This window comes from Calliphora vicina, chromosome 3 (genome assembly GCF_958450345.1).
Source record: "Calliphora vicina chromosome 3, idCalVici1.1, whole genome shotgun sequence".
NCBI classification, from domain to species: Eukaryota; Metazoa; Arthropoda; class Insecta; order Diptera; family Calliphoridae; genus Calliphora; species Calliphora vicina.
In genome coordinates, this window is record NC_088782.1 from 100,960,903 (window position 1) to 100,982,840 (window position 21,938).

Below are 21,938 nucleotides of genomic sequence, written 5' to 3' on the forward strand. Positions count from 1 at the left end.
TTTAACATAACCGGGAAATAAATACAACATTTGGGTATATCGATTAAATTCTGTAACACTTTAGTTGCCGCACCCTATACCTATGTGTTCTTCTTATTGTGATATTAAAATATTTATAAGATTTTGGATATTTAAAGTCATGAAATGTATTTAAATCTTTGAAAATCAACTGTCATTTGCCTAACCCCAAGTTGTCGCAGATACATAACAAATGCAAACATACATTTAAAAAATGAAGATAGTTAAATTGGATATCAAATATAATTCTCGAAGATTTCTCTATATTTGAATTCAATTCCAGGTAGATTTCAAAATAAAGTTTACAAAAAAAAAGTTGGAAATAATTAATTCATTATTTGATCTCTATTGAATAAAAATAAAATCGTTACTTCATATAATATTTCTTAATAAAGATAATGATACACAATGAAAAATTTATTTTACTTTGATATTTTAATATTATTGTTAATTTTTATATTATTTTGTTTGAGTGTAATGAATTTCTTGACTTAATTATCAAATTATTTTATTTCGCTATTTTCTTACTGTGAAAATCGATTAAAAAGGTAGATCTTGCAACTGACAAATAACTGCAAATTAAGTACATATAGGTATCAAATTTAAATATTGTCAAGAAGAATTTATTTACATTATCGCAATTATGTTTTTTTTTTTTAAAAAAATGTTAAATATCAATTGCGTAAACCTATTAAAAATACACTTAAATCTCATAGATATAAAATTTATGGTAACGGATTATTTTTGCAAATATTTCTTGTACATTAACCACTTACCTTAATTTGATTTTTGCTGAAAATTACATAAATATACCTACTTATGAAATAAACTTAAGACTAGGAAAATAAATAATATAATATTGCTAATTGTCTATAAATTAAAGCTTGAACAAATCAATGATTAAAATATCAAAATTTAATTAATTCTACTTTAATTTTATTAATATTTTTAAGGCGGTTAATTTTAACATTTAATTTTTTTATATATAAAATTTTAAACTTATTTATGTAGTCTGAAATTTACAGCAGAAACAAAATTTTAATTTAAACATGAATTTAAATGCATTAAAACAAAAGGCAAGCTATACCTATTAAAAAAAAACTAAATTAAAATTGTTTTATTTCCATGTTCAATGCTTTTTTTAAATCAACAATTCTATTTACTACATAATTTTACAACTCTTCAAGTTCAATTCCATTCAAAGAACAAAACAAAAAGAGCAAAAACTACTATAGTCCTCTCACTGTTCTCCACAGAAAACATATGTGAAAACGAGATAGAAAATAGGAATGCGGGAAATTACAAGAAATTGCGAAAAACGCAAAAGAAAAAATGTTTTTGTTTTCTACATTTCCTTTTAACCAAAAATAAAATATAAAAAAGAAACTAATTAAACAATATTTTTTGTTTGCCTTACTATAAACTAAAGCCACATGAATAACGTAAACCATTGTTTGCAATAATTAATTCACTTTAGCCAATTGTTTGTTTTGATATTGAACATTATAAACGAAGCCTTCAAATACCGCTGGCTCTTTCTTCGTCGTGACATGACACCGACGTGCTTCCAATGTTCTTTTTTGAGGCATCAAAACTTTGGCTTCTGTTTTTAAACAAAAAATTTCCACACTTACCCTGAAAAGTCTCCTCATTTTCTTCGTCCGAAGCCATTGTCAATAGTTTAATTAACTTTTTATATGAAAACTGTTAAAAACACGTTAAAATTTGCACTGGATTTTTTATGCACAATTTATTTTCAACACACAATCACAAAATAGAGTTCTTTTCACAAAAGCGGCTTCAACAAATATGGCGTAGGCAAATGGCAAACGAATGAGAATATAACATAAACGACAATGACATTTACAGAGTTGTCTTGGAATGGTACTAAATTTGTACTACATGTAGTGTCATCGATAACGGGCGATACGATTATTTTTGACATTTCCTTTTGATCTGTGTAAACGTTTGTAGCAGCATTTTTGGTTTTTGACGAACATTTGACAATTTCTGCATTTTTATTAAATATTCTTCATGGTTCTAATTGGTAAATACGTTTATGTTTAATTAACAGACCATATTAATTGTGAAAATTATGTCCTATTATACGCGCAAGGAGATTGATGAATTGCACGATGACATTACGTCTCTGGCTGCCAAGGCTACGGCGGATGAGGAGGAAAAACGCTCTGTTATATCTTCCATAGAACATTCGCTTCATAATGGCTACGATCGTCGACGTATGAGTGAAAAGTTAGAGAAATATTTGGATGCTAAACAAAGTACAAGATTGGTGGAGAAACTACAAGACCGTTTAGACGAGTACAAGAGAAAAGCTCGCAAACGAAATGGCGGGTCGGAAGACAACACCACAAAGTCGGACAGTTCAGCTCCAGAAGCGCCCAAAAAATCGCGATTTGATGTTGTCATCCCAAAATCGAATGGTGACAAGTCAACATTACCACCAGCTGTACCCGCTATTCCAGTACTATCGTTACCAGTGGTCCCACCCACCCTAACAACAGCTTCATCTTCATTAAGTAGCAATCAGATTAAATTAATGATGGTTAATGCCCAACGTGAAATTGAGGAACGAAAAAGGGCTCTTACTCAATTGAAAGCCAAAGATCCCATACTAGCTTCCGTACCACAAATTGGTCTACCGGTGGCTATGGCTAGTCAAGCTTTATCCAAGCAGCCTCCACCAGAAGATGTTGACAAAGCCAAGAAAATTGCTGAGCTACAGGCACAGATACGAGCCAAACTTTCCGGATCCTTGGCAAACCTTATACAACCGCCTGTAGCTCCGGCTACTGACCGTCCAAAACCATTGATATTAGATGAAGACGGTCGTACGATTGACAAAAGTGGTCGAGCTATTAACATACCCACACTGACACCTACTCTTAAAGCCAACATACGTGCTCAAAAGCGTGAAGTTTTCAGCAAATCACAAACATACGCTGAAAAGTCATCGTCGCAAGAGGATGCTGTGAAATTTTTCGATGATCGTATTGCTCAAAAGCCAGGCACACGCAACAAAAGAGCTTTGCGATTCCACGAACCAGGCAAATTTCAACAAATGGCTGAACGGATGCGCATGAAAGCACAATTGGAGCGTCTGCAAAATGAAATTTCACAAATTGCTCGCAAGACCGGCATTAGTTCCGCTACGAAATTGGCACTTATAGCACCAAAACAAGATACGCCCGACGATGTGCCCTCCATGGAATGGTGGGATTCGGTAATTTTGACAAACGATCTGAATACCGTTGATGAAGATGGTAAAATAAGCATAAGACAGTCGGCAATAACAAATTTAATTGAGCATCCAACACAGATGAAGCCGCCGAGTAAGTTGAACCTATTTATGAAATTTCTTTTTGGTATTTAGTAGATTAAATAGAGGATTTCATTTCTTAATTTCTCTAAAATTTATGAGCAGATTATGGATGGCAACCGAACATCAGTTACATTGCCAGAGGGAAACCACAAATTTCTGGTTGCCAATTTGCAATAGAAAATGATAGCTGCCAGTTGCCATCTGTAATATTATTTTGGAAACTGACAACGCAACTTTAGTTCAGTTACCAACCATAATATACCCATTAGTAAGCATATATTTTTTTAAATCCAGAGCTTTTCAAATATGAAATCTAGACGCATAAGCTTAAATTGAGAAATTTCTTAGGCCATCAATAGATTTTTGTTTTTTCCGAGAAACATTTATTATTGACCAAATATACGAAATATCCTCTAAAATGTAATATTATTAAATAGTAAATGAATCTATTAAAATAAATCAAAGGACCTCATTACATTTATAAAAATTAATAATTTATAAAATTTCAACCACTTTCAGATGAACCCTTGAAACCTGTATATTTGCCAGTATTCCTTACCAAAAAGGAACGCAAAAAACTGCGTCGTCAAAATAGACGGGAAGCCTGGAAGGAGGAACAAGAAAAAATACGCTTGGGCTTGGTACAACCACCGGAACCAAAATTGCGCATATCCAATCTAATGCGTGTTTTGGGCACTGAAGCTGTACAAGATCCAACCAAAATCGAAGCCCATGTAAGGGAGCAAATGGCCAAGAGGCAAAAGGCCCATGAAGATGCCAACAATGCTAGAAAGTTGACAGCTGAACAGAAGAGCGAAAAAAAAGTACGCAAAATTAAAGAAGACACATCTTGCGGTGTCCATGTTAGTGTTTATCGCATAAGAGATCTGCAGGATAATGCCAGCAAAAAGTTTAAAGTTGAAACAAATGCCAAACAGCTGCACATGACCGGCACAGTGGTATTGTTTCGTGATTGCTGTGTTGTGGTTGTTGAAGGCGGGCCCAAGCAACAGAAGAAATATCGACGTCTTATGTTGCATCGCATCAAGTGGGAGGAGGATATGGTTAAGGGTCCCGATGGCCAAGAAGTTCCTAATACCTGTGTGCTAGTATGGGAGGGCACTAGTCAACGGCGACACTTTGGCGAAATCAAATTTAAAATTTTTCCCATGGAAAAAATGGCCAGAGAATTCTTTCAGAAGCATCAAGTCGAGCAGTACTGGGATCTATCATACTCGGGTGCTGTTTTGGAAGCTTCCACAGATGAATAAGTGTTGATATGATATTTCTAAAATCGAAATTCTTTGTATTTAGGTCTATATTCAGGAAAAAAATGTTTTCTTTACAAAAATTAAAAAAATAAAATCGTTGATTTCTGGAAAATCTATGTATTTGTGGTGGTTCATTATTTATTTTATGATTCGCTGGCGTCTAATTCCTCGTCAGCACTTTCTTGCTGCAAGGCAATATATTTTTTAACTTTATTGACCAATACATGGCGTATAGTGTCTAACATTCGTTGATTTACGGCCAAAGAGTGTTCGCATAAACGTTCTAATGTCTCTGGTAGAATATAACCCTTTTGAAAACATTCTGTGACTTGGCCAACAGCTGATAGACTGGCAGTAACAATTATACCATGCTCCTCTACAGCGTCATCTTTCTCATCACTACCGGAAAGACTTAACAGTAAATCTTCAACATCAGCTGAAATACAATTAATTTATTATTAAAGTTTAGTAGGTAGATATATTATAGTTTCATTATGGTTAATACCTGTGGGATTAATAAATTCCTGCTGCTTCAACAGACACACAGTTGAGGATGTTATCAGATCATAGGTTGGTATGCCACCTTCTATCAGAGCTACCCCGCAGCAATTAATGGCAGTACTTAAAGCACAACCATCATCATCTATGATCAACACTTTTATTTCCAACTGAAAATTGGCAAACTCATGACGACATATTACCGGTTCCAGGGCTTTCTTCAAAGCTACACTCATAAAACTTTCTTTGCGTGCTATAATTTCATTGGCCATGTTTGAAAATGGTGCATATTTAACACTGCATATAACTATACCCAGCGTGCCACTAAAAAAATCGTATAAAGTTGGTTCCAGCTTTAATGAAATCTTGTTTTAATTTTTACCATCTATTGTTCTGTTTGCTAATTTCCTTAGGTGGTTCAACTTGGGCCATAACTTTTGTGTTACCATATTCCATATAAGCAGATCCCTTAACATTTGATACTGCTCCCACCTTCAAAACTGAAAATTGATCACTTGGTTCAAATAAAATTCTAAGAAATCGTGTTTCACTTACATGTAGCTCTTGGCTCCAATTCTAATGTCTTTGGTTTAGCCAATCTATCAAATAATTCATGGGGATTCTCTTTGGCTTTATAAATGCCAAATTTGATTTGTGATTCGTTCCCCATTGAATAAGACATTTTTTAATAAAATATAATTTAAAAAATGCAATTATGCTAAAAATTTATATTACTCTAGCGTGTTTCAAATATATTCTTGTTTATTTAAAGACGACACTTGTTGGTCACCTAAATCGATTAAAAGTTATCGATATTTTAGTGCTACCAGCTGATTGTAGCACATTCAGACTGCACTGCAATTACTTTATTTCGGAACGAAATTATAACTGATATATTAACCTAAAGTTAAACTGACAGTTTTCATCCAAATATTATTTTAATCGACAGCATAACTATAAACAAAACACATAAGTCAAATAGAATGTTAGTATTTCATAATTAAAGGGTCTTCCAATAGGGAATTCAGTACTTTGACAGTTGGATGACATTTATTTAGTTTTTTTTTTTTGCCAAATAACAATATTATTGATATAAAAATAATAAAACCCATATGGTGCTATGGAATTCAATTATGGGGCACGGCCTCAGCTTCTAATATTGAAAAAAATCAAAGATTCCAAAATAAAATATTACGAATGATAACAGCAGCGCCTTGGTATGTGAGAAATATTAACATTCATAAGGACCTAGGTGTCTCCCTGGTGAAAAATGAAATAAAATAACAAGCGGAGTCATATTTGAAAAAGTTAGAAGTTCATCCAAACCCACTTGCACGAACATTAATGAGAAGTAATGGCTACATCCGACTAAGAAGAAGGAATCCAATAGACCTACGCTGATGGTAGGATCTATAAATTAAACATAATTTTTCGTCCAACTTTGGTGGGACGTAAATAAAAATTAATATTTAGATTTAAGATTTGAACAAATTATTGATAGTTCACATTATTTTGTGAAGATACAATAAATAAAATATGAAAAAAAAATAACAATAGACGGATATAGTGTTCATTAATTATGGCCATCAACTTTTTTGTTTAAATATTCCAAAAAATGTTGTAATTTGTAACCAGTTCCTCCACACATGCCGACGTACTCATCTCAGTTCTAGATAATGCTATGAAGAACTTGCCATTTTTGAGCAACACATCCCTTATCATTAACGACTGACTATTAAAATTATTAAATTAAAGAATCTCTACAATTTTTATTAAAATCATAGGATCCAAGAACAATAAATTTATTTTCATTAAAAAATATCACATAAAACTACGAAAATTATAATTTGTTCATTTTTGTTCAGAACAAATTCATAAATATTGTAAATCAACATTTTTAATAAACATCTAAATTTCTAACATCTAAAGAAAGAAAAGCATGAAGAGAACAGGACGACTGATGAACTTCATTTGAATGACTTGTTCCTGAATAATTTAATACTTTGTGATGGAACGGATAAAGGTATTTATAGACGGCAATACTGAGTACTAATATTTGTCAAAAATTCAAGTATCATAATACAATTTCATCGTCTAAACAAAATTTGTATTAGATTTTCAAAAAATACGAATGATTTTTTTGATTTACGGTCGGTATTCAATATTTGTTTAAAACATTTCAAAAACATTTTATTTTCATATGTATCGGGTATGTACATATTTTTAAATACAAATAAGGCAAACAAAAATGTCAAGAAAATATAAAATAAAGTTTTCTGAAAAATATCAATCAACAAAGAAATAGAATATTTGTAATACTATCGTGTAAACAATAAATGTTTTTTCGAAACTATTTTTTTGAAATACTGAATGATTTAAATAATATTTTAAATCTGATAAGTGTTAATACTCAGTATTGCCGCCTATAAATACATTTACAGTTACAATTTAATTTTGAAAATTAATGTAATTTATTTCCATTTTGATTAGGGTTTTTAATTTCCCGACCTTTTTTGATTCCCGGGAATCGGGAAATTTTTTTCTACATTCCCGGGTACCCGGTTATTCCCTAAATATATACTGTAAATTAGGAATATTATAGCCAAATTTCATATAAAAACTTAGTGTTATAATTATTAAATATCAGAGCTTAATTAATTAAAAAAATTTGAGCTTAATTCACTAAAATCTTAATCCGCAATTAAAGAATGGCAGTCTTTCATTCCATAAATCTATTCTTAATATTTAATTTTTTTGATTCATTCCAAAGCCTCTTAATTTTAAAGTTAATTAATAACAGAATTTATTCAAACTTTGAATGATTCAATTTTTGTTAAATCAAATCACTTACAAATTTAATTGAAAAAATTGACTTAAGCCTTTTTGTACTAGATTTGAATTGAAGAAAAATTTAATCAATTAATAAATTTTTGAAGATATTTCGTTATGGATTTGAAGAAGAAATTTAAAGAAATTAGAATGATTCAATAAGAAATAAATTCTAAAAATAATGAAGTCACATTTTAAATTTTCATACGAAAAACGAAAAACCCCAAATAAATACATAATAATAATAATAAAAAAACTTTTCACCGTTTTTTGGTTAAAAAAATAGAATTCTAACTTGTTTTCTATGTATTTTCGTCAGTTTTTAATTCTCGGGATTCCCGACTAAAAATCCCGGGAATTGGGTAGTGAAAAATTCCCGGGAATTTTGTACCGGGAATTCCCGGGATATAAACCCTAATTTTGAATTAACTTTGTTTCGATAACTTTACTTAATCGAAATCTTCTTTTTTTTGCATTCACTGTTAAATGTTAACATTGACAATGAAGGAAAAAAGGGTGGCAGCGCTTGCGTTTGGAACTCACGTCACTTTTTATGGAATAAATTTAATTTTTAAACCCACTGTAAAGCAAAACACGGGAATTTTTACTGAAAGAAAACTAGAAAAATTGTGTAAGCATTTCTAATATTCCCATTTATAAACAATATAATTAAAGAATTATAATGCAGAAATCGCAACTGTTAGCCGAGTATAATACAGTGGAAAGAATGAGCGAACCATGGCCAGAAGATGCTACTCTCTATCAGCCATATGAGGCTGAACAGATTCTATTGCCTGAAAATGCCAGTTGCTTGGCTGTGAAAGCGTACTTAAAAATGTGCAATCTTCCGTGCGAAGTGAGGTCGTGTGCCAATGCAGAGTTTATGTCTCCCGGCGGCAGAATGACGAAATTGCCCGTGCTGCGTGCTGGGGCCTTTGTCTTTGCCGAATTCGAACCGATAGTCAATTTTGTCGAACATAAAAGTGAAGCTATTGGTCAGTGGTTGGATGAAGATGAAAAGGATGAAATGCGTACTTATGTATCGTTAACTGAACACATATTCACCATGGCCGAGTTGTATGTTAGTTTTGTAGTCGATCGAGTTTACGATGATATTACAGCACCCCGTAATGGCTGTGTGTTTCCTTGGCCTTTAAATAAAATGCAAAACTTCTCGAAAAGGCGTCATGCTTTAAAGCTCTTGAAAGTATACCAGTGGGATGATATGACCATAGAGAATGTCATCGAAAAAGTTAAAAAGTGTTGTGAAAATTTACAAATGAAGCTGCTGGAGACCGAAGGACCCTTTTTCTATGGAGAAGAGCCCTGTGAATTGGATGCTATTGTTTTCGGTCATTTGTTTTCTGTACTTACGATAAACCTACCCAATATGGCTTTGGCCCAAACGGTGCAACAATTTAAACCATTGGTGCAATTTTGTCGTTTAATAGATGAGAAATATTTTCAAATGAAGTCCTTGTAAATTATTAAAAAAGATATGTCTGTGTTCTATATTGTCAATCGGTACTAATGTGAGAAGGATTTGCTTGTTTTATTATTAATTATTTTATTTTACTAGTTTTGTTAATAAATGAACAAATACATACATATGTATGTATATGTATTTTTTAAATGACAAATTTTGCTAATTTGCTTAATTCTATGATTATATACTGGGATCAAATGTTGTTCGAAATTGCAATAGGAATTAAACGGGAGAATATTTTAAAACTTGACTAAAACGATCTTAACCTATTCCTTAAATTGGTAAGAACCTTAGCTGTCCTGTTAAGAAGATTGTGGTTTTGATATAATGTGCCCCCTGGGCCACTTTTGCTAACCAGAACTTAAGCTTTTGGTAAGCATAACGTTCGCAAATTATGATGTAACCAGGGACAGAAAATAATTATAATTCTTGAACATTAAAACAAACAAAAATCCGACACCAGGAACAACAGGAAAATAATTGATAACATCAATATTATTCTCAGTAGATGTACTCATAAATAATGATGTACTATCGGATTACGGTCCGATATTTTTTTGAGTTTTATTTAAAACTCAGAAAAAAAAATCATTTTCCCAGAAAAACTGTATTAGTTCTACAACTAGTTCTATAAAGTACATACATGACTTTAGGGTGGGTCGCATTCTACGGAAAATTCTAAAAAATGTTTCCCAAGAAACCATATGTCAGTTCTGTAATCAATGTTTTTTTTTTAATGGTCACCCCCGGAGCTAGTTTAGAAAAGCTTTACGGATCAAATACACATTCTTAGAAAAAGTTCTTGAACTTGTTCATTCGCCAGTTATTATGGTTTGAAACTAATTTCAAAAGCATATGAGGAATTTCTATTATTTATTTTGTTCACTTGTATTTACCGAAAATAAACTTAATAGATTTTTTAATTCATTCAGCGGTCGATTCTTTATACATAGAGATGACCATCTACATACCCGAATATCGCAAAGTGATGTTCAGCTAAGTTTTTGAGCTCAAAGCATGCTACAACATAGAAAGGCGGCAGCGTATATAAATTGGACGTGAGAACACCAAGCAGTCAGTCTAATTTGAGGGATTTTTAAGTAATAAAACATAGTGAATATTTGAACTGTTGTTGTTGTACATTTCAATAAATAAAGATTTGTTACAATTTTAAACTACTTTACTGCTTTTATTTGCAATCAAAAGTATCCGGTTTATTTAATGGAAATAAACCAACGTTTTTAAAAGGTAAAAACATAACAGAAAATCCCGAAATTCCATGAGGGTCCCAGTGGTGGTCATCTCGGTGAGACAGAAACTCTAGAAAATATAAAACAACGTTTTTATTGGGTCGGATGTTAACAAGCTGTTTGAATTGCAAATTGTCGACAATGCATATCAGCCAAAAGTCGTGGTCAACTCGGGTGTCCTATTTGAGTGGATGAAGGTTGTACATTTTGAATGATTAACAGACTTAAGTGGGGGACAGTGTTACGAAGTTGCATTAACGATTTGAATTAAAAGGTATGTAACGGCTACTTGCAACATTCAGCTTATTTATAAACATTCCAGTGCTCGAAATTTCTACTTATGAACAATGTTGATAATACGCTGTTATTAACCTTGTTTGTAAATATAACAACATAAATAAAGAGTTCTTGCAATTATAAACTACTAAACTTATTTGCAATCAAAAGAATACGGTTTATTTAATGAAATAAACCACCGTTTTTAAAAGGTAAAAGCGTAACAATATTCAATTTAAAGTTACCCCTTACTGTAAATCGAAAAATACGTAATCAAAGATTTTAAAATGTAATATTTAGATTCAGAGTCCAAAAATCCTTCTACAAAAAGCAACCCAATAATTTGTTCCAAATAACTTTGAATTTGGAACCACAGTGCATATGTACAAGTTATTATTAAGCAATTATAATAATTTAAAGTCATATATTTTATTTGAAACTAGCTGACCCGGTGCGCTTCGCCACCCCAATTAGAAGAAAGAAATAGTACTATCAAGTCTCACTTTGTGAATCTAATTGTAAATGTCTAATTTCATATTTCTGGGTCCATTATTATAGAAAATGCAAAATGTGTTCCTAATTTTAAATTTTTAGGTTTATTATTATAAAATATTCAAAAAGTACCATTGCAATAAGGAAATAGTACCATTGATTATCACTTTTAAATTCGCATTCACTAAACCATAACCCGTCAAGTTTGAATTTTAGATTTGTATATCATTTCCTATATTATCAACTAATTTTGTTTCTATAATACTTAAAATCTAATAAATTATCACAAAACCGAAACCGATCAGTTTTTAATTTTTTAAAACCGAAACCGCGGTTTTGAAATTCTTCGATTTTTTAGAAACTCTAGGTCCATTATTATAGGAAATTCAAAAAAATACCATTAGAATATATAAAAAGTACCAAAAACCCCCCACTTGTGGTTTCCCACTCACTCGGGTCCATATAAGCTTAATTTCATGGCTTTAGGTTCATTGGTGTAGAAATTACAAAAAGTACCATTCGAATATAGAAAAAGTACCAAAAAGCACCCACTTGTAGTTGCTCACCCACTCGGGTCCGTATAACCTTTTTTTAATGTTTCTAGGTTCATTGGTGAAGAAATTACAAAAAGTACCATTTGAATAAAGAATAAGTATCAACAAGTCTCCCCCTAGACTTCTCAGTCACTTAGGACCATATATGTTTAATTTCGTGTTTCTAAGTCCATTGTTATAGAAAATTCAAAAAGTACCATTAGAATATAGAAAAAGTACCAAAAAGCAGCCACTTGCGGATTCCCACTCACTCTGGTCCATACAACCTTTATTTCATATTTCAAGGTTCATTGGTGAAGAAATTACAAAAAGTACCATTCGAATAAAGAAAAAGTACCAAAAAGTCTCCCCTAGAATTCTAACTCACTTAGGACCATGTATGCTTAATTTCATGTTTTTAAGTCCATTGCTATAGAAAATTAAAAAAAGTATCATTAGAATAAACAAAAAGTACCATGAAGTATCCGCTTGAATTTTCAATCACTTAGGACCATATACGCTTAATTTCATATTTCTAGGTCCATTATATTATAGAAAATTCAAAAAGTACCATTAGAATATAGAAAAAGTACCAAAAAGCACCCACTTGTAGTTTCCCACTCACTCGGTTCCATATAAGCTTTATTTCATGTTTCTAGGTTCATTGGTGAAGAAATTACAAAAAGTACCAATCGAATAAAGAAAAAGTACCACAAAGTCTCCCCATAGAATTCTCACTTACTTAGGACCATATATGCTTAATTTCATGTTTCTAAGTTCATTGTTATAGAAAATTCAAAAAAGTACTATTAGAATAAACAAAAAGTACCAAAAAGTCTCCCCCTAGAATTCTCACTCACTTAGGACCATATATGCTTAACATCATATTTCTATGTCCATTATTACAGAAAATTCAAAAAGTACCATTCGAATATAGAAAAAGTACCAAAAAGCAGTCACTTGTAGATTCCCACTCACTCCGGTCTTAATTTCATGTTTTTAGGTTCATTGGTGAAGAAATTACAAAAAGTACCATTCGAATAAAGAAAAAGTACCAAAAAGTCTCCCCCCAGAATTCTCACTCACTTAGGACCATATATGCTTAATTTCATGACTCTAAGTCCATTGTTAAAGAAAATTCAAAAAAGTACCATTAGAATATAGAAAAAGGACCAAAAAACCCACACTTGTGGTTTCCCACTCACTCGGTTTATATATAAGCTTTATTTCATGTTTCTAGGTTCATTGGTGAAGAAATTACAAAAAGTACCATTCCAATAAAGAAAAAGTACCAAAAAGTCTCCCCCTATAATTCTCACTCACTTAGGACCATATATGTTTAATTTCATGTTTCTAAGTCCATTATTATAGAAATTTCAAAAAAGTACCATTAGATGAACAAAAAAGTACCTATAGTACAGTTCACACATTTTGGTACCTAAATATGATCCCCTATTCCTAACACTAACTTCACTCAATTACATATCAGCTAACTTTAATGTCGATAACTGAAATAATTTAAATTTTAAAAAAGTACCATTAGGAGAAAAGTACCAATTTCCCTTTTCTTACTTGAACACCCCTCAAGTTTGAAATTTAAAAATATTCCATTTTGCCAAAATTGTTTATGCTACAGGCCTGTATCAAAATATTAAAAACTGTGTTAATGTGCCCAAGAATAAATATGTTTTAAAAAAAGTACCAAACTGTTTACCCGGATTTGGCCCAATATACACCTTGGCACTCGAGTTCCAAATAACACCCTGTTAGTTAATTTTTGTATGAATCCAGGAACCAACGTTAAAAAAAATTATCAAAATTGGCTTAATAATTTCAAATATAATGTATTTTCCCGATTTTATCCCCTTTTTGGTACCTTTTTTATCCCCATTGAGGTGGTACAATTTCATTCAAATAAATTTCTGTAACGTGGTGGGAGCTCATAATAAAATATTCGTATGTCTATGTAAAATTATAGAAAAACATATTTTATGAAAAAGTACCAAAAATTAACACAATTTTTATCCCTTAAAGGTTCGAATTTCCAAAAAGTACCAAACTTATATTTTTTATTTTTTGTTAGTTAAAGAATACGATTTAAAATTTGTTTCTATGTTTATTGGTTTAAAAGATACATAGGGTGCAAAAAAAGTACCAAAATACAGTTTTTACCCGTTTTCTCCCCTAAAAGTTTCGAATTTCCAAAAAGTACGAAACACCTGTCAGCTTATTTTTTAAATGGAGTAACATGCTATTTTAAGTTTTTTTGTATCTTTATTAGTTTTGAAGATATAAGGTTACCGAATTTACCCGTTTTTACCCTTTTTTACCCCCTAAACGTTCGAATTTCCAAAAATCCCTTCTTATCGGATCGTTTTGGGGAGGGAGGAACCCGCAGTTAAAATTTCGTGATTCTAGCTTCAGCCGTTTGGGCTGTGCGATGATGAATCAGTCAGTCAGTCAGTCAGTCAGTCAGTAACGTTACTCTTTTATATATATAGATACCATACATTAATTCATATACGAACCTGTTCTTTATATTTTTGGGGTTTTTTTTTTAATTTTTCTCGCTAAATAAAAAATTAGCGGTTTCTAGCGGTTTTTGTAGTGTGATTTGACGGCAAATGGTGAAAAAATTTTGCAGCACTGGCCGGAGTGTTGTTAAAAAGCTTTTTTACCTCCCTCTCATTGGCAAACTTCAGCTATAAAAGCACAAACAGCTGTTAAATTCTCTTCACTTTTTCATAATTTGCCGGTGAATTTGTGTGTCAACGCCACACATCTTAGTTCAGTGATTAAAAAAAATAATAAAAGTCTTATCTGAAATAGTTATTAAACTATTTACAATAATTACAATTTTTTGAAGAAAACAAGTGATCAATATTTAATTCAGCAAAATGGTGCCAAATGTAACCTTAAGCAGCGGACATCTAATGCCTGTTTTGGGTTTGGGAACATGGGGTGTAAGTATTAAAATACAACAACAATTAAAAAAAAATATTAAATTTTGCCAACTCATAAGGCACTTAATTAAAAAATAGGGTAAAATTAGTAAAAATAAAATTTCTAATGATTTATTTATATGGTTTAATAAAAAAAAACTAATAACACATTCTATTCCTGTTATTGTAGCTTGTTCTAATCGATTTTTTTCTAACTTTTTAAGTATTCAATTAATTATGCAAAATGTGTATATTGTATTATTTGTGTATTTATTCTAAAAGTGTAGATAAAATGCATATTACATTCAAGGTCAACGGGTAGGGAACAAAAAGAATTTTATATCGTAATAATTATTTTAAAAGTTGCCAGATTTGAAATGTAATAGAAATGACAGAGGGGGTATTTGAAATACACAGATGTGAAAATGTTTAGTATCTAGATTCTAGAACATTCAATTTGTATGTGTGAATTAGTAGCAAAGGTAGCTTCAGGTAGTCAAACAAAAATATCCAAAAATATGTATCCAAACAACATTGTAATACATACTTTTAAATGGGTCTAGCGCAGGTATTTTAGAATTTTTTAAAATACTTTCCGAAAATGCAAGAATTAGGAGAAAAATCAGTTCAAGGTTTCAGAAGTTTTGGTTAAGTTTACAATGACTTCTATTATTTGATAAAAAATATGAATATCATTATTTAAACAATAAATTATTCGCAGAGTCATTTTAGTCATATATATTAGTACCTAACTATGAATATGTCACTAACCTAAAGGTACTTTCACATTGTTGAAATACTTGACGAAAAAAAAAATATAAAATAAATTTCCTCATGTTCGAAACCGTATAAAGGCTCCAACATGAGTCTTGATTCTTGTTGTTATATCGGTTCCAAGTCCTTCTGTCTTTAAAGGAGAGTACCAAAAGGCTCAGTACTTGGTTCATGATCGCTAATGATCTTCCCTCACAACTCAAACACAGTAAAATACAAATGTATGCCGATGATGTACAACTCTATATCAGTTGTGATATATATTATTCCGCTAATATATGTATATATACGGAGTTGTCATAGAATCCAATCATTGTCGGAATCGGTTTTGAAAACGACAGAAAAAGTACATTGGTCTCGTGAAATCGAAAGTTATCGGTTTTATATTCGATCTAGAATTAAATTCTTTATCGATTAAACAAAAAATTACATCGGATTTCATGAATCAAATGTACATTTTTTGGCGTTTTCAAACCCGATTGCAACAATGATTGGATTCTATGAGAACTCCGATAAACTTGATTATCTTATTTGTGTATTTCTCTTTCCCTTTGGCCCTTTAAAAGTTTGTGCTATCTACATGTGGAAGCCAATTTTCCCTTTGGCCGTCAAATGTATAAATGTTCTCTCATCACTGCCTCTTAAATTTTATTTGGATTCATCCCAAAAGTGAACAGTATTACACTTGTGTCTCGATAATAAAATAATGGTAAAATATAAAATATTGTTATTAAGGTTTGAATGGTAAATAAACCAAACATCCAGAATTTTCGGAATATGCCGCTCCTAAAAATATCTATAAGCTATAGTTTCTAAAATACAGTAATTTGAGATAAGAACCAAAAGAGGTAGAGTTAATTAAATAAAAAATGTTAAAATGCCAGAACGAAAACAATTTATGTATATCATACCAGCAATACGTGATCAAATGAATACTACTTTAGACTTCAAACATTTAAACCAGCTTTCATGTTTGCGATTACAATTGTTTGGACTATAGATTGTTTTTCTAATGTTAAAATTCATTTCAAAATTTCTAATCTTATCATAAGTGACAAACAAAAAAACTAAACTTTCTTCAGCAATAACAAAAACATAGATAATTTTAATGAAACATTACTTATTAACATAAATATTTGTTGTTTAATAATAGAAACTGCAGACAGTTGAGCAGACATAAATTATTAGATTATTTATTTTTATAATTAGCAACAAAAATTAACCCCTTTAACAACTTAATAAAGCCTATTTTCCTTATACATACATACTAGGTATATACATAAATTAGACATTTTTATCACTGTCCACACAGTAATTAAATTCAATAATTTCGGCCATAACAATTTGTTTCCAAGCGCCATAAATAAAAAATTCAATAATGGTATTTTAATTGTGGTTACTGCTGCTGCCTTCCTAAATATAATTTGATTTGTTTTTCGTTCTAATTAATAATGTTAAAATAATACCAATTAAGTGTATAATTTACATTGTTATCTCTGGTATAGGTCAACAATTGTTTTATTTCATTTTATTAGTATTTATCTCTGGTATAGGTCAACAATTGTTTTATTTCATTTTATTAGTATTTAATGGAATATTTTTAGTAGTTAGTTTATTACGAAAATAGGCAGTGGATGTAAAAAAATTGTTTTTTATTTTTATGCAGTAATAAATGCCGGCTTGTTTATCAAGAGGAAGGAAAATATACTACAACAAGTTGCTAGTGTAAATAATCGCAATAATAAATTATTGGTGATAAGAGAAATGACGAAGAAAAATTTAGAATTCAGTAATATAAAATGTTTGTATGTGATATGGTTGTTGAAATGTGATTAAGGGGGGTTAATAATTATTTATAGTGCTCCATATTAAACTGAACATCTATATTTATGGCATAACAAGGTTTTAATGCCAATGGAAATGTATTTAAAGTATAGAGGGTTGCAATAAAGGACAAATTAAATGTTGTAAATATTTTATTGGCTTTTAAAATCTAAATTTTTATGCAGCTTTCCTTTTTAGCTCCCTTCATATAAAATATCTTTTAACATTTAATTTATATTATAATGAATATCATTTTTTAAACAATAAATTATTTGCAGAGTCATGTTAGTCATAGATATTAGTAACTATCTATGAAATGTCAATAATCAATAATGAAATACTTGACGAACAAAACGTAAAAAACTATGAAGGGTTTACCTCATGTTTTATATCATACTAGCTGTCCCGGCAAACGTTGTTCTGCCACACAAAGTATGAAGACCCCCACTATAATATTACTCCAGATATGCAATAATAAATTATTACTTTGTACGGGAGGTGCCATGCCCATTGTTCCTATATAGGTCAATTGTGAATCTAAACCATCCAGGGACCCACTCAAACACACACAACAAATTTCATCGAAATCGGCCCAGCCGTTAACATTGTTCTGCCATAGCTCACACAAAGTTTGAAGACTCCCACTATAATAGTACTCCAGATATGCATTAATAAATTTTTACTTTGTATTGGAGGTGCCATAGCTCACACAAAGTTTGAAGACTCCCTCTATAATAGTAACCCAGATATGCATTAATAAATTTTTACTTTGTATGGGAGGTGCCATGCCCATTGTTCCTATATAGGTCAATTGTGAATCTAAACCATCCAGGTACCCACTCAAACACACACAACAAATTTCACCGAAATCGGCCCAGCCGTTAAGGAGGAGTTCAGTTACTAACACACGTACAGAAGAATTATATACATATATAAAGAATAAAGATCCAACATGAGTCCTGATTCTTATAGTTATATTGGTTCCATGTCCTTCTGTCTTTGAAGAGGAGTACCACAAGGCTCAATACTTGGTCCATTGTTGTTTTCTTCTATACGCTAATGATCTTCCCTCACAACTCAAACACAGTAAAATACAAATGTATGGCGATGATGTTTATCTCTATATCAGTTGTGATCAGGCGCGGATCCAAAAAGTTTTCATATAAAAATGTAAAAAAAAGAAATAGAATAGAAGCACAAATTTTAATTTGTTCCCCTCCCAAATGGTTGGATCCGCGACTGGTTGTAATATACTTATATATCCACCGCCAAACTTGACTAAGGGTAGGTTTTATCTTTTACTTACGAACCTGCTTGTAAAAAAATTTTAAAAAATCTACAATTTAAAAAAAATTACAAAAAATTCTACAATCATAAATTTTATTTCAAGAGATTTATGCTCGTTAAAGTTATATAATGAAGTTCAGAATTTACCTGAATTTACCTAAATTGATTTTTGACCCTGCCTCCCTTCCTATGGTGGTGTATGGTATTAAAAGCAATACACAATAATGCGAAAAATCTCCAAGAAAATTAGCAACTTTAATTTTCATGTGTTAGAATTTCCACTTCAGTTATATTAAATTTAACACAATAATAAGTATTTTAAACTCTTGTTCTCACATTTACAATATATTGTGAAATTATTTATAAAGTTTTTATATAGCACTTATGTACTTATGTATGAATATTGTAAATATACTTACTTATCTTTTACATCATTATGAAATTAATTATAAAATTTATTGTTTTTCTTTTTAATTTATTATATAGAGTCCCAAAGGTGAAGTAACTCAAGCTGTTAAAGATGCCATTGATATTGGTTATCGTCATATCGATTGTGCTCATGTTTATCAAAACGAACATGAAGTGGGCGAAGGTATTGAGGCTAAAATTAATGAGGGTGTTGTAAAGCGGTAAGTACCTCAATTCAGATTACATAAAACAATTACTAAGATAATAAACAATTAATGATTATATGTATTAACTTAAACATATTACAGTGAGGAACTATTTGTTACCAGCAAATTATGGAACACCTTCCATCGTCCCGATTTGGTACGTGGTGCTTGTGAGACCACTTTGAAGAATTTGAAATTGTCTTATATTGATATGTATTTGATCCATTGGCCTATGGGCTATAAGGAGGGCAATGATTTGTTCCCCGTTGATGAGGCCGGCAAGACTGCCTACTCTGATGTTGACTATCTTGATACCTGGAAGGAAATGGAGAAATTAGTCAAGGATGGTTTGGTAAAATCGATTGGTGTTTCCAATTTCAATAAGAAACAAATTGAACGCGTATTGGCTGCCGCCACCATCCCACCAGCAACTAATCAAATCGAATGTCATCCTTATTTGAACCAAAAGAAATTGATGGAATTCTGCAAATCGAAAAATATTGCTATTACTGCTTACAGTCCATTGGGTTCACCAAATCGTCCCTGGGCCAAGGCTGGCGATCCCGTTTTAATGGAAGATCCTAAGGTATAATAATATTATTTAAATATAAATTGTAGTAATACAAATTTTCTAATAAAATTTGTTTATTTTTAGATTGTGGCTATTGCCGAGAAATACCAAAAAACTCCTGCCCAAATTTTGATTCGTTATCAACTTCAACGCGGCAATATTGTTATTCCCAAGTCGGTAACTAAGAGCCGCATTGCTTCGAACTTTGATGTTTTCGGTTTCGAATTATCTGCCGCCGACATCAGCACCATTGATAGCTTTGATTGCAATGGCCGTGTTGTTCCCATACTTTCGTAAGTATTCTGGTTTTATTTGTTGCGCGTTTATTGAATTATGTTTTAAAATTATATTCTATTTCTGAAAATAGTGAGGCTGGCGCTCATCCACACTATCCATTTCATGATGAGTTTTAAATACTGGTTTATAATTGTTTACAAAAAAAGTTTGGTAAACAACTGTTTAATTTATTTTAAATAGTGCTTGAATCTGTTAGATTTGTAAAACCTCTCCTTTCGTAAATAACATAGAATTGGATTGTTGTAAAATTTAGAATTTTTATAATAAAACCCATATAAGTTTGACATTACCTTTGTTACACTACCCTTCCCCCCACAATATTCATCATAATTTTTACCTTATACTTGGCTAAACTATGTTTAACGATTGAAATCCAACACATAACTCACCCATCGACTAGTTGCGTTTACATATTAGATATAATTTCCCGAATTTTGCTATTGAAAATTATCGAAATCGATACATCAATGGCTGACAAGACAATTTATGATTAAATTAACAATTTTTTGCTTTAAATTTCACATACATATACAGTCCAATTATGAATAAAAATTCCCACGGAGTTTTTTCCCTTTTCCCACTTTTCCTACTCAAATTCAATGGAAAAAAACTCCCGGGGAACAATTGGGCTGACAAACAAAACATAAAACGTTTCTATCTAAAAATCTTACAAAAACAGACGTTTTATTCATAAAGAACCTTTTTCACAAAGATATATCCTTTTTCAACCATTAAAACACTTTCACACACAATTTGTATGTTTGTAATTTGCTCTAATATTAGCTAAACTTATTTAAATTAACTTAAAGTTTTTATTTATCTTTTAAATACAATTGAAGAGTTTGTGAAATATTTGTTTATTGTTAATTAACATTTTATTACAGATTTTTTTAATTATAGCTTGTTGAGTTAAATTAAAAATGAAATATTTTTATTTATATTTTAATCAATATTATTTTTCTTTCCCCTTTAGCGCTGCTGGTCATCCTCACCATCCCTTTGAAAACGATGAATTTTAAATGTAGTATGCCAGTTCTAAATAATCTACCACCTACTAATTTGCTGTATTTGTTTATGCGTCGCGCTGCACAATTTCAAATGCGGAATTTTCGTAAATCTATTAATTAAATAATAGTTTGTAGTTTGTAACACATCATTATAAATGAGTATTTTATAAAAATAACAATTTTAAAAAAAAATATGTATAAAAAATAATTGTTTTAATTATTGCTGGCCAACTGAAATCAAAGTTACCTTGATAAACTTAAAAATTGATTATTAATAAGACGTTTTGTTTTTAATCTGGCTTTAATAAATTATATGAAGCAGTTATATTATTAATGACAATACCAAAAATCATGGTATTGAAAAATTCGCAATCTTAAAGAAAAATAAATTGGCCTTTATTTGAATATCACTGGAAGGTCGATTGGTATTCTTCCATGAGGTTTTGGATCTGCTCGTTAATCATAGTTGATCAGCAACCTCATATCATCAAGTGTGACCACAAGTGTGTTCTTTGGCAAATTTTAAACGAACAGTATGGTGTTTATACTAGGGTATTCATTCGACTAATGATCGTTCGATTAATCGAATAATTTCTTACGAATAATTATTCGAACAATTTAAAAAT

At 31.0% G+C, this 21,938-nt stretch overlaps 5 protein-coding genes across 7 annotated transcripts in view; 3 read left to right on the forward strand and 2 right to left on the reverse strand.

Annotated features, from left to right (window-relative positions):
• Mi-2 (chromodomain-helicase-DNA-binding protein Mi-2 homolog) overlaps positions 1–1,836 on the reverse strand; it is a 66,728-nt gene extending 64,892 nt beyond the window's left edge. The window contains exon 1 of the mRNA XM_065505557.1: positions 1,653–1,836. Within this exon, the coding sequence (XP_065361629.1) occupies positions 1,653–1,689 (37 nt within the window). The 5' untranslated portion in view covers positions 1,690–1,836. The remainder of the gene's footprint in view (positions 1–1,652) is intronic.
• Positions 1,837–1,948: 112 nt separating this feature from the next.
• Prp3 (pre-mRNA processing factor 3) lies at positions 1,949–4,748 on the forward strand. Of its 2 annotated transcripts, XM_065505559.1 has the most exons (3): positions 1,949–2,065; positions 2,135–3,371; positions 3,881–4,748. In XM_065505559.1, the coding sequence occupies exons 2-3, from the start codon at positions 2,261–2,263 to the stop codon at positions 4,630–4,632; spliced, it is 1,863 nt and encodes a 620-aa protein (XP_065361631.1). In that variant the 5' UTR covers positions 1,949–2,065; positions 2,135–2,260; the 3' UTR covers positions 4,633–4,748. The 2 variants fall into 2 exon arrangements, with proteins under 2 accessions (XP_065361631.1, XP_065361630.1); XM_065505558.1 differs by having other exon boundaries at positions 1,967–3,371.
• Positions 4,642–5,879, reverse strand: Mtr3. The gene is made up of 4 exons (XM_065505561.1): positions 5,686–5,879; positions 5,513–5,630; positions 5,138–5,454; positions 4,642–5,068 (listed from the first exon to the last, which is right to left on the reverse strand). The coding sequence occupies exons 1-4, from the start codon at positions 5,810–5,812 to the stop codon at positions 4,776–4,778; spliced, it is 855 nt and encodes a 284-aa protein (XP_065361633.1). The 5' UTR covers positions 5,813–5,879; the 3' UTR covers positions 4,642–4,775.
• A 2,575-nt stretch (positions 5,880–8,454) lies between these two features.
• LOC135953354 (metaxin-2) lies at positions 8,455–9,599 on the forward strand. Its single transcript, XM_065503218.1, has 2 exons — positions 8,455–8,590; positions 8,648–9,599. The coding sequence occupies exon 2, from the start codon at positions 8,687–8,689 to the stop codon at positions 9,440–9,442; it is 756 nt and encodes a 251-aa protein (XP_065359290.1). The 5' UTR covers positions 8,455–8,590; positions 8,648–8,686; the 3' UTR covers positions 9,443–9,599.
• Positions 9,600–14,734: 5,135 nt separating this feature from the next.
• On the forward strand, positions 14,735–21,520 carry LOC135954309 (aldo-keto reductase family 1 member B1-like). 2 transcript variants are annotated; one of them, XM_065504426.1, is made up of 6 exons: positions 14,735–14,959; positions 19,310–19,452; positions 19,540–20,023; positions 20,093–20,301; positions 20,376–20,455; positions 21,279–21,520. In XM_065504426.1, the coding sequence occupies exons 1-5, from the start codon at positions 14,894–14,896 to the stop codon at positions 20,419–20,421; spliced, it is 948 nt and encodes a 315-aa protein (XP_065360498.1). In that variant the 5' UTR covers positions 14,735–14,893; the 3' UTR covers positions 20,422–20,455; positions 21,279–21,520. The 2 variants fall into 2 exon arrangements, with proteins under 2 accessions (XP_065360498.1, XP_065360497.1); XM_065504425.1 differs by lacking the exon at positions 20,376–20,455 and having other exon boundaries at positions 14,736–14,959.
• The last annotated feature ends 418 nt before the right edge of the window (positions 21,521–21,938 follow it).

Excerpts from the sequence above, each read along its gene's own strand:
- Prp3 (XM_065505558.1), top strand. The coding sequence starts at position 2,114 with ATGTCCTATTATACGCGCAAGGAGATTGATGAATTGCACGATGACATT. Across the intron at positions 3,372-3,880 it reads AACACAGATGAAGCCGCCGA|ATGAACCCTTGAAACCTGTA; the intron begins GTAAGTTGAACC and ends AACCACTTTCAG.
- Mtr3 (XM_065505561.1), bottom strand. The coding sequence starts at position 5,812 with ATGTCTTATTCAATGGGGAACGAATCACAAATCAAATTTGGCATTTAT. Across the intron at positions 5,631-5,685 it reads ATTGGAGCCAAGAGCTACAT|TTTTGAAGGTGGGAGCAGTA; the intron begins GTAAGTGAAACA and ends ATCAATTTTCAG. Across the intron at positions 5,455-5,512 it reads AGCAAACAGAACAATAGATG|TGGCACGCTGGGTATAGTTA; the intron begins GTAAAAATTAAA and ends CGATTTTTTTAG.
- LOC135953354 (XM_065503218.1), top strand. The coding sequence starts at position 8,687 with ATGAGCGAACCATGGCCAGAAGATGCTACTCTCTATCAGCCATATGAG.
- LOC135954309 (XM_065504426.1), top strand. The coding sequence starts at position 14,894 with ATGGTGCCAAATGTAACCTTAAGCAGCGGACATCTAATGCCTGTTTTG. Across the intron at positions 20,024-20,092 it reads TTTTAATGGAAGATCCTAAG|ATTGTGGCTATTGCCGAGAA; the intron begins GTATAATAATAT and ends GTTTATTTTTAG. Across the intron at positions 20,302-20,375 it reads CGTGTTGTTCCCATACTTTC|TGAGGCTGGCGCTCATCCAC; the intron begins GTAAGTATTCTG and ends TTCTGAAAATAG.